This window comes from Dermochelys coriacea, chromosome 9 (assembly GCF_009764565.3).
Source record: "Dermochelys coriacea isolate rDerCor1 chromosome 9, rDerCor1.pri.v4, whole genome shotgun sequence".
NCBI lineage: Eukaryota > Metazoa > Chordata > Testudines > Dermochelyidae > Dermochelys > Dermochelys coriacea.
In genome coordinates, this window is record NC_050076.1 from 85160672 (window position 1) to 85173382 (window position 12711).

At 41.8% G+C, this 12711-nt stretch overlaps 1 protein-coding gene across 1 annotated transcript in view; it reads left to right on the plus strand.

The window, feature by feature from the left end:
* The window catches only part of TRPC5 (transient receptor potential cation channel subfamily C member 5), a 136190-nt gene that overhangs the window by 104464 nt on the left and 19015 nt on the right, over nucleotides 1-12711 (plus strand). The window contains exons 6-7 of the mRNA XM_038417690.2: nucleotides 1404-1726; nucleotides 7574-7769. Coding sequence (XP_038273618.1) covers nucleotides 1404-1726; nucleotides 7574-7769 — 519 coding nt within the window. The remainder of the gene's footprint in view (nucleotides 1-1403; nucleotides 1727-7573; nucleotides 7770-12711) is intronic.

Genomic DNA, 12711 nt, shown 5'->3' on the forward strand with positions numbered 1-12711 from the left:
ACCTTCAGACCCCAACTAAAACCTCTCCAACGCATCATCAAGGATCTACAACCTATCCTGAAGGACGACCCATCACTCTCACAGATCTTGGGAGACAGGCCAGTCCTTGCTTACAGACAGCCCCCCAATCTGAAGCAAATACTCATCAGCAACCACACACCGCACAACAGAACCATTAACTAAGTGGCTATCCTTCAACAAAAAAGCTTCAAAAACAGACTCCAACGAGAGACTGTGGAATTGGAATTAATTTGCAAACTGGATACAATTAACTTAGGCTTGAATAGAGACTGGGAATGGATGAGTCATTACACAAAGTAAAACTATTTCCCCACGGCATTTCTCCCTCCCCCCCCCCACTGTTCCTCTGATATTCTTGTTAACTGCTGGAATTAGCCTACCTTGCTTGTCACCATGAAAGGTTTTCCTCCTTTCTCCCCCCACCCCCCGCTGCTGGTGATGGCTTATCTTAAGTGATCACTCTCCTTACAGTGTGTATGATAAACCCATTGTTTCATGTTCTCTATGTGTGTATATCAATCTCCCCTATGTATTTTCCACCAAATGCATCCGATGAAGTGAGCTGTAGCTCACGAAAGCTTATGCTCTAATAAATTTGTTAGTCTCTAAGGTGCCACAAGTACTCCTTAGCTGTAATTATGACCTCTGTTTTTATGACTCTCCTAAAATTACCATGACAAATTAACTAATAAGAAAATTAATGTGCAGAAAGCATTTCAGTTCTGGGAGTCTGGTTCTATTTGAAATAAGAAGAAGGAGGAAGGCATACAGTTACCAAATTTCATTGTTCATCCATGTTTTCCTTCTTCCTTCCTTACTTTCTTTTCCACTCTGCTTATCCCAGAGTATAAAGGCACCATTTCAAATGTGTATGAACAATCTGGAAGTGAAAATAAAGAAGTAATTGATAATGGACCAAAATCAGAATCTTGAATTTGATAATGAGGAATTTGAACTCCTTTGAATTTTAGAGGTGATTGGGATTCTGTTTGGATCCATGGTCCTGAACTGGTCCATAAAATTTTCATTCCAAAACTAAAGAAATTAATTTTTGAATCTAGCTCAGGCATGCTAGTAATCTTTGGTGAAGAGCTGATCTCACAAAACTGTCACACTTGAGGACAAAATCTCACAGGAACAACTTATGAGATGTTGACTCCACTGAATTCAAACCTGAGCCTTAACCACGTCAGCTTTTCAAACCTGAACCCTGAGCATTAGCTAACCCTAACTGAGATCCAGATTTGAACACCATCTGTTCAAGTAATCAAAAGCGGGTTAGTGTACTGCATAATGAAATGTTGTTAGCAGTTGTGGCTTTTGGGGCTATGTTAAAGTGTTTACTGCACCATTAATTTTTGTACCCTTGTTATTTCTTTCAGTATAATGGTTCTCGTCCAAGGGAGGAATGGGAAATGTGGCACCCGACGCTCATTGCAGAAGCTCTCTTTGCAATATCCAACATTTTAAGTTCTTTGCGTCTCATATCCCTGTTTACAGCAAACTCCCACCTGGGCCCCTTGCAGATCTCTCTGGGACGCATGCTGCTAGACATCCTCAAATTCCTTTTTATCTACTGTCTGGTGCTTCTGGCTTTTGCCAATGGACTGAACCAGCTTTATTTTTACTATGAGACCAGTGCCTCAGAGGAACCCAACAACTGCAAAGGGATCCGATGTGAGAAACAGAACAATGCCTTCTCCACGTAAGATTCCATTCCCTTTCTGTAATTCTGACTTACATTGCTTCCTGCCTTAACAGTCTCTACGCGTTGGCTGCGAATGCCTTTATTTGTCAGGCCAGTTGGTTGGTTATGTAAGGAAGGTCTGAGTTAACTGGGGCAGACCCTTTGCTGAAGTCTGCCTTTTAGCTGTCATGAATGATACTCAGTTCCAGAGCACAAGGTCTCTCCATATGATGGGATGTTTTTGACCCAAGGGAGGTGGTGATAAGTCTCACAGAAATTAAACAATGAAAAGAGCTGCTACCACCAGGTCCTCTGGTCCATCTCCCATTCAGTGCAGGATGGGATCCTATGTATATATTGGAAGGTATTTTAGTAATGCCCTCTGTATAATTTCAATATCCTTTAGAAAATCATGGTTGCTCCACAGAAGGAATAGTTTCAGTATGATTATGAGAAAAAATAGAGAAAGTATAAAATAAAAGTGAAGGAACAAACCTATGCATAGAATAAACTAAAATGATGATAAATAACAGCAATATAAAATAATATATAGTAGGGCCATAACAAGTGCTCTATGCAATCAAACCCAAAGAATGAAACTGACTTGAAGCCTGGGAACATAGCATAGGTTATAGCCCTGGTGATAAAGCTAGGGCAAAATTCTCATCTGACCTGGGCTGGTTGTACACCATTGTAATGCTGTTGACTTCGGTGATTTTATTGACACTGATGTAGGTGAGATCAGAGAGACTTGGAGGAACTGCTATATAAATTGCTGTGATGGTAACTGGCACAGATCACTGCTGAAAAAACAAGTGCAAACTGAAGAATAACTGGAATTGTCTTTCTTGTGCATTTATTTTAATGAATAATAGCCGGAATATTGATAATAATCAGCACCAATCCAATTGCTCTTGGTGCTTTTACAGTGCTTGAAAAATACAATAGAAAATAAAATAAATAAAACACAGACAAGCAGAAGAGATTATTATTCACCACTTGATAGTGAATCAAATAAAACTCTCCATTATGCTCCCAAATTCTCCATTCATCTTTCGCCCAAATGTTTAGGATTAAAAAATGGGCTTTGCAACATGTCCACGAGGTTATCAGATCCAGGCACTGACAGACCCCAAGTGTGCCAGGCCTTGGGGCAGAAGAGCAACTGCTCTGGCCATCCTGCTAATGCTTTCCTCTTAAAAAGAGCAGAGCCACTTATGTGAAATTACATCCACTCCTGCCAGAGGCCACATGTCAACAGCCCCTCGTGATCAAAGGTACCAAAGGTGGCAGATCTAAAAGAAGCACAGAGGTTGTCATTCCCCTTTACTAGGAAGAGCTCTTCAACCATTGCAAATCAGAAACATGGAGGGCTTGGTTAACTCATTTAGCCCAATATACATCTGGAGTAACACCTCTGAAGTGAAGAGAGTCAGATGGTGTTAGTGAAAAAAGAATTAAAGCCCTTCATTTTATGCCATGGCAAATATTTTAATGCCCCTACAAAAATGTTTTGTGCTCCCTTTGCAGCAGTAAATTAACTAACAAACATTATTCCTGGAGCTGAGCTAAAGCTGATCCACAGAGGGAAATGTTTTGACAGGACACGGTGCTCTATAAATTGAAGTTTCTAACAAGTGAAAGGGCTGAAGCACTGAGTTCAGAACCAGATCCAGACAACCTTAGAGCTGAGGGGAATGGGAGGAAGGGAGTATTTCAATCTGGGATTTTTGTTTGGGCCCGTCTTTATTGCAAGCCAGTTACTTTGCTGCTTTCAGTGCCTCCGATCAATGAAGGAAATAACAGATGTTTGACTAAAGAAAAAAGCACATTTGGTCACGGGGGAAAAAATGTGATTTTCAAGTTTCTAAGAGGGTGTAACACACAATGGAGAATTAAAAAATGATATACAACCACTTGACAGAAATTGCACAAATCAACTTGACAGCATTCTTTAAATGCAGACCACTCATTCGCCGGTACCGCTGTGCATTTAAACCTCTTGCCAATGAGACTGCCTCACAAAGAGAAAGTTGAGGGGGCTTGGCATCTGGGGACAGAGGTTTGTTTAAAACAAAGCAGCAGTGGGTGGGGAACATTAGGACCCAGCTCCCTTGGCAGGGGGCAGAATACATTGCCTTTGCCTTTTTGTCTGAGCTGGGCTTAAGAAGTTTATTCACCGTGTTCTTAAAAGTTTAAATAGTCATTATTAAAACCCCCAGGACAAGCTGACATTTCACTCCTCAAACAGACACGCAGCATGTGCGACTTGCTAAGAATGGGCAAGCTGCAAAATAGGAAATTATATCTATGGGACTCTTAGAATGAGCAGCATTGGCGTGAATTCAAATCAAGCCTAATGTTACCTCAAGTTGGCTTGAATTCATCCCTCCTTAGTCGTAGGAGAAATGCAAAATGCTTCCAGTGAGTCCCCTCAATCTCTAAAAGTGTTCTGCGGCAGTCACATAATAAGAGCTAATTTTATAATCAGAGAAGGAGAAACAGGAGCACTGTTCGTGTTTGTACAACTCGTTTAAAATATGACACCTATTTACCATCATATTATTTCTGATTACTCCCCAAGGATGGGTCTAATATCTGTTGTGAAGAAATTTTCTGACCCACAAACACAGCTCAAGAAAAGTAATATTCCTTTGTGACAGCAACGAGGTGAAGCCATTAATAATTCAAATTTTTAGGCTTTGGCCTCTCTGTGCATGAGAAAGTGGAGTGTGTCTATTGCTTAGACAGGCAGTCTGAGGAATATATTTATCACAGAGGCTCAGTCAACCAAAAAGGGGTGGGAGGGAGTCAGAGGCTCCTTGTTTTCTGCAGTGTCATTTTGTCTTGAGAGGGATGCTGATAACTGGGTTGCCGTTTTCTCCAAGACACACTAGAAACTGCAGCCTTGCTGGAGGCTAACGGTGCACCAGAGAATGAAGCAGGAACTGTCTTTTCCTCACATGCTTTTAGAGGGCTGTTGAGATTTGCTGTTTCTCCTGGTAGATGCTCAGAGTTCACATTTCAGAAATGATTTCTATTTTAAAAGAATACTCCTCTAAAATATTGTGAGCCTCATCAAAAGTGCCTAACAATGGACATGGCCTTTTGCTTCGGGTCCCCTGTTAGACATTGCAGGCAGTATGTGATTGTACTACATGAAGAGAGAACAAAATATTATTGTTATACAAAATTGCAGCACATAACATCGGCCTTGCTGTTTCTGGTTTAGCGTATGAACCCCTTGCTCATACAGAATAGTTTCTTAATCCACTAGGAGCCCCACTGAACTCAATGGCACTCTGTGTGGAGTAAGATGCTATTGTACAAGTGTAAAGGTCATACAATTTGGCCCTCAGGAAAAAAGGTGTCTGTTACATCTGCTCCTGGTAAGCTGCACTGCCTGCTAATGTTAGGATACCACTCAGGGTCGTGTGCGAGTATAAATATAACGTTCCTTCTTAACCTAGGGTCAAATTCTGCTCTTAGTTAAAAAGGTGTAAATCCAAAGTAACATGCTATTCACCTTCAATGAGTTATTCCAGATTAATAATAGTGTGTCTGAGGACAGAATTTCATCCCTCGGTCCTAAATCCTTGAACAAATACCTTCCATGTTATGTTCCTACCTGAGATTTACGGCTGAATGGGGAGGATGTAATTCTGCAAGATACAGTCAAGCAGCAAACCAGGGAAGTTTTTTTCCCTACGTGATGAAACTCCCCGCCACAATGTCTCCCCGAGGCCTTGGTTAATCCCTTTAGTGCAGGCTATAAGGCATCTTTATGTCAGATAGCTCATTCGTGACTGCTCCCTCCCTCCCCTCACTTAGATTTTCCTTCTGCTTGTCCCCTTTCCCCATTCTGTATGCAACTAGAGAGTTATTCCCTGTTGTTGGTGGGTGGTTTGACAGACAGCTCTTGTGTTTTCCCTTTGGCTATATATGTTTAATGTTATTTGGGCTGAGCAGTAGGTTGGTTGACTTTTCATTTATTTGGTATTCTGGTTCACTAGGATGATTCGATACCTCATTCGTTACATTAGATCTTAAAAAACAATAAATATTTTTCTATTGTTTTACAAATTATTTGCTAAAAATTCAGTTTAGTTTCCTCATCTGTAAAATGGGGATAATGATACTAGCCTACTTTGTAAAGTTCTTTGAGAACTGCTGATGAAAAGCAATATACAAAGGCTAGATATTGTTATTATTGTTAATAATAATAATCAAATGAGTTCAGCTGTTTAGCTGGGAGACGGGGCAGTCCCTTTAAAAGTGGATGTACTGATTGTGTCATGTGACTTACGGTGTCATATGTGCTTTTTTCTTTACGTCGCTCAAGTACAGTTTCACAGATTTAAGTAATGGGGCCAAATCCCTAAGTCCTTATTCAGTTTTTACCCCATCCTTATTCAACTAATATGCCTCTTAGAGAAGTCAGGTTGTTCAAATCAAGGGGAGTTTTGCTTTATTAAGGACTTCATAATTTGGCCCATGATCTATAGAACCCAGATTGTAATACAAGAGTTAAAATTGTAAAGAATGTCAACTCCTTTATGGATAGTAAAGGTGTGAATGCCAAAAGAATTTAACAGGTAAATGAACAACCAGTACAACAGATTCCTAATATTTCAAGCACATCCAAAATAGATTATATTCTTTTAAGTAATACTTTCTTGGTTTTTACAGTAAGATTCTTTTTTTTAAAAACCATCTACTGACCCCAGGCCAAAGCCAAAACATCTTAAATGTAGATAGAAACGTCAGCTCCCCAAAACTTGAAACAATAATACCCAAAGGAGTGATTATTCAGAATCCTGATAATGTATTTGACATGACTGCAAAAGATCACTTGTCTACGGCAGAAGCCATAGCAACCCAAGATGATCTCAACAGCTCTAAAGTTAAGTGGGGTCAGGAGACTTCAAAGGAGAACCCTATCATGCTGCATTAATTAGGTGACACACTTTCCTCTGTGTCAGTACTGATCAAGTGCTCTTGCATAATGCTGGGGGCACTACTGTAGTAGGTTCTGCCATTCATGAGACATAATACAGGATACAGAGTAGGGGTCTGAGCCCCATTATCCTGATTAATATCCAATTGAGGTAATTGCATGCTCTCTGCCAGCATCACCCCTGGAGATTCAGCGGGATGTGATATTTACCTCCTCTCCTGTGATGCAGTACGGCCGTGTGCTGTCATAATGTTCCCATGCTGCACTTCAGAGGTGACTGAAGCGTTGCCTGTGCATGTAGAGGTCTTCATGATGGAGACCCTGTGGGAATGGGAGAGATTATTTCTAATGTGGCATGCACATTTTTAACAAGAGGGGCCCAATCATGTCTGTCCCTCAGTGTGTGGAGGGGAATCTCCTTGTGCACCTGTCAGGGCAGTTATGGCCCTAGTCTGCACCCCCTGAGCACAAGGGCAGGGGAGTCACATTGCCACTGAAACTCCGAACAGGGCCGAGAACACTGTGGGTCAGGGTGCAGCTCCCTCCTGCACTGGCTGATGGATGGTAGCCTGTAAGGGGGAAGCACATACTGACCCTCCAGAAAGGAAGATATAGGCTCTGCTCTTCAGCACACTCATCTCAGTGTGAACGCAGGGATGCAGCCTGCCCATGCGCACTGAAGGCTGAATGGCTTCAGTGGTGTAGTGCACCTTACATCCTCCTCATGGCCAGGGTGCATAGAGCCCTATGGTGCAGTGCACCACAGTCCCTGCCCTCCCCATGACTATGGTGCAGAAAGCCCTATGCTGCAGTGCACCATTGTACTCACCCTCATCACAGACATAGCTCAGAAAGACCTAAGTGTTTTTCTTGTCCTCCCAGACCAAAGTGCAGTTTGTCTTTTGCAGACTTTTTGAGACCCTCCAGTCGCTCTTCTGGTCCGTGTTTGGTCTGTTGAATCTCTACGTCACCAACGTGAAGGCTAGGCATGAGTTCACGGAGTTTGTCGGGGCCACCATGTTTGGAACGTACAATGTCATCTCCCTGGTCGTACTGCTGAACATGCTCATAGCCATGATGAACAACTCCTACCAGCTCATCGCTGTAAGTTGTCCCTCCATCTTCCTTTCCGATTTTATCTGCAAGCTCTATCTGCATTACATGTAGCATTTGTGTCTCATGGTTTCTTCCAGGATGATTGGGGCTATTTCCTCAACTCCTCGGCAGCTGGTGTGTTGGAGTTTCCAGTCACTAGACTGAACCAGTGTGTTTCTGTGTTCATGGATGATGCTCTGCTAGACTCTAGTGCTTCTTGACTGCAGAGGGTTATCACCTATTAACTGTCCTATTTTTCTTAAACTCTGCCCTCAGGAGTATTAATAACCTTGCCATTAACAGCTTACTTACTTACCTTATAGCACACAGGAAACCCAATGCAACTGGGTGGTTTTATTTGAAAGGGTTTGGGTTTTTTCTCCACTTTTTGTTTAATTTTTAAATGTTTTCTGATGTCTTTTCTCCTCAGTCCTATCACTTATTATCCAAACCCTCTTTCCTCATATGTGCAATGAGCCACTTCTATAACTTTTGATTCTAAAATGGACCAACTGAAATCAGTTAATTCTCAACTGAACTGCAAACCGATCCTGTAATTGCCTGATCCTGCAACCCTGAAGTCACTGAGTCTAGGATAATGCCCGCGCAGAATGCAGGATCTGAGCTCAGTTATGTCTGGCATTGTGGATCCACTTTCAGACTTGACCAACTCTGTATTTGAGTGTACAGATTGGTCTTTAAAACCATATCCTCATTTTAATCACCGAAGGGCCAACTTGAACACCCAAAGGCAGAATTAGGGACACATTGTCAGTGTTGGTTTCAGAGTAGCAGCCGTGTTAGTCTGTATCCACAAAAAAAAAAGGAGTACTTGTGACACCTTAGAGAATAACAAATTTATTTGAGCATAAGCTTTCGTGAGCTACAGCTCACTTCATCGGATGCATGTAGTGGAAAATACAGTGGGGAGATTTTATATACACAGAGAACATGAAACAATGATGTTCTCTATGTATATAAAATCTCCCCACTGTATTTTCCACTACATGCATCCGATGAAGTGAGCTGTAGCTCACGAAAGCTTATGCTCAAATAAATTTGTTAGTCTCTAAGGTGCCACAAGTACTCCTTTTCTTATTGTCAATGTTATGAAAACTGGACTCTGAATGACATTGGGTATTTGAGCAAGAGGAATTAGGCACTGCAGGTTGAGAGAAAAAAGAATGCCTTAGACTGTGATCCTGGCAAGGCATCATTCTAGATTTTATTAAGGCCCTTAAGTAAATAAGCCTGAAGGGAGCCTAAACCTTATATACATAGTGTTTAACGTAGGTTAGATTTGGGGTGTGTGTGTGACAATTTTGGCTGCTGTCATCATGGATCTTGACATTATGGGGTAATGCAGTGTTGGATTATTTGGGAACAGGAACAAAAGTCAAAAAGTATCTGAAATTAAAGAAATGTGTGCCCCGAAGCTGGCCAGTGTTACAGAGGCCTGACACATCCCTTGTTGGGCTTCCCACTGTCCTTTCTATAAATGCCATTATTTATTCTTGACGAGGATGAAGAATCAAAAAAGAGATAAGGGAAATTCACCTCAGCTTCTCCTGCTCCCACATCAGACTTCCCTGGCTGGTGAGTTCTCACCTTACCAACCAGAGGAGGGAAGGTGTATGGGAGCAGTGCTTCCCCAAAACAGGACAAGGAAAGGAAGCATCTGGACCTTGTTTGTCTGCTTGCATCTTCCTGTTCCAAACTCAACAGCAGCTTCATGCCAAGCCCAACTAGCTAGCTAAATTGAAAACAGCCTCTAGCCACCAAGGCAGAACTACATTGCTCTTGGGATCTAACTCACATTAAAACCTATGGAAAGACTCAGGCCCTTAATCTTACTAGCCACTTGGAAAATAGATCACTATACAGGCATAAATGTTTTCAGCGTGTGTCAGTGCTTTCTGTACTACTTCTCTGACCAGCGATGACCCTTCAGATTCTGAGAGGGATATGTGGGGAACGCAGACAGCCTCTTTGACATGCTTTTCCAATCCTCTTCCTTACCTGGCTTCAGATAGGGTTGTGGATGACACAAAGCCCAAACCAAAGATTGTCATGAGAACCAAGGTATTTACTGTTCACTGTTGTTATTTCCTATTCATTAGTCTCCTGTCTAAAGGCATCCTATCAAAAACCAGAAACACCACCACATGACTTAGATAGCCAGGCATACACCATCAATAAGGAATAACAATTAGGGGAGGTACACAGTTTGAACAACCCATACACTGAAAATTGTTGGTATAAATGGCTTATGAACAGTGAACTCTTGCATCAAAGTCTATGTCTGTCTGTGCAAGATCAGCAGACAGAGGGCTCAGATAAGCTATTCATACTGATGATTTTGTCAAGCTGTCACTGAGTGGAATGGTCACTTCCTACTATAGCTTGTGACAATGATCGGATGGTGATGGTAGATGATTTCCTTGTCACCTAATATTTAATACAGAAATTCCCATACAGCACAGTGACATTTGCCTGGAAGGCAAGAGATAATCAGCTACTGGCTGTCCTGATGCAGCACAAACTGAACCTGCAAAAAGCTCGATTCTTAAAGCTGGCATTTCTGCATTGGTGGCTTACAGCATTCCTCATGGCTAGTAAATTTCCCCGCCTCTTCTAAGGGTTATATATGAATCAGTATGTTTCCTAACCACTATTAATTAATATTGGTCAAGTTTTAAGATTGTGGTTCATTTTCTTAACCTGCCTTCACAGAAAGTAAACAAAGCTCCCCCTTTTTGGGTGGTTGCTGAATTGAGCAGCTTTTCTTATCTTAATGCTAGCTTTCTTGGTGATATAAAGCATATTAGATAACAGCAGCCCACTCCATGAGGTTCAGGAGGCCTGGAGAGTTGTGGAGTCCATTTCATACATACACCAGTGAAAAGCCTTCTGCCACAGTCAAGTCCCCACAGAAGAGTGAACACTGGCAAAACGACCGGGTGAGGGAGTACGTCTTAGCACGTCAGTGTTCCTGAGATGGAATGGACAGTGTTGGAATGGACAGAATGGACATTAACACACCACTTCTTAATGAGCCCCTCAGCAAAGCAGTCAGCTCTTTCTTCTCCTCCCTGCCTCCCACATGTGAGTGTACAGCTGCCTCAACAGCATTCGCAGACCCGAGGAACAAAAGACCAAACAGTATTACCATGATAAATCTTTCCCTGTGTGTTTCATCTCTGCATCTGCTTTTGCGGTGAGGCTAGAAGAGGAAGAATCTACATCTTCCTTGCTTTCAGTCAGCGCTCCCAACGACAGGGTTTAGTTCTTGGTTGTTAGAAAAAGCACACCATGAAGCCATAGAATAACGGCAGAAGACACAGTAAGATAAGCACATAGCATAACCTCTGCACAGTTTAAGGGAACTCTCAATCTACTGAGCTGCAAGAATGTTATGATTTTTGGACCAAGCTGTTTCAGACTTCAATAACTGTCTATTCTCTGGGGAGCACCCTGTGGCAATTTAGATACTGATTTTTCACTGCACAGCCTGCATGCTTTTCCAGTTTGCCAAACCATTGTCAATATCTGATCACGGGAGTCACTACACTTCACAAACAAGAAGGCAGACAAAATCCAATACCTCATTATGTTTCAATAGATTTCTGGGCCTCATCAGCTTCTGAAGATCAGAATGTTCTATATAGCAGCACAGAACACTACTGTACGTCTTGCACTATTGGCTCCCTCATCTAAATTTCTATCCAGAAGTGACAGAAATAACATCAAGTTATGAATGTAGAAGGAATATGCCATAATGATAAGTAGAAGGACAATGAAATTTATCTTCATGAGACTGGGGTGGCCAGGTAGCTCCATCATTCATGAGTGGCATAAAATAGCAGGGTGGGTAATGAGGTCAGTTTAGGTGATAAGTTATTTCTCATATTGTCACTGCTTGGTTGCATCTGAAATGAAGGAGTTCTTCTGCATGTATAGATGGTAATTCTGCAAAGCACCTTGATGCTTGTGAAAGGTGTAATCTAAATCTATAGGTAATGCTAGGTCCAATTAATACACAGGCATGCAGTTTTTTATGGGACCAAAGATGCACATGCATTTTGCAAGGGTAAACATTCAGCATGGTTTGTGAAATCATGGCCCAGATGGACTCAGATTCTAGGTGTTCTGTGATATCCTGTGGGAGTTCATCACAGGAGCGAGTTATCTGAACCTTGTGCATACAGCAAAAGCAACGTGAGTGAAAGAGAAATTTAATAGCTGAAGCCATCACTTGTCTGCCCTCAGAAAACCCTGGGGCTGTGATCTTGTGAGCTAAGCTGGTTCTGGGCTGGTTAATATTTGGATGGAAAGCTTCCAAGAAAAATCTAGGAATCTGTAAGAAGTTGTGTTGGTGATTCAGCCAGTGGCACTGAGCCAACGCTCCAGCATGGGTTTACTGGCTGTTTCGTAAAATAGGATATTGAGCATTTATAGTCATTTAATAAACGATGGCAATTTTAGCAAGAATTGGAGCATTCTTTCCAGCACCCAGGCCAAATTCAACTGGCCTCTTGCAACCAGTCTTTGTGAATCACTCCTGCATTGTTCACTGGATAGGATGTTTTCCCTGACCTCCTTTTGTATAGCGCTGTGGTGCTCTGTGAGGCAGCTGTTACGTTCCACTCTTTTGAGAGGTGGCTAATATCTATACACAGTATACATTTGGGACAGTGCTCTGGGATCTTGCAGGCTAACATGGAAGATGATTATTCCCCCATAGAGATAATCAAGTCATAGGAGATTTAAGAAATATTTCCCACAAAAATGAGGATTGTAGTGATTGGTTGTCTCATCTCAAGTGTTTGTTACACTTGAAAATCACAGCCAAATGCACGTGTATCACTGACAGCAGCTGATCTAGTAAAAATGTACCTGCCAATGCTTGAGCAATACAAATTAGGACATTGGGCAGAAAAATAGGAACATA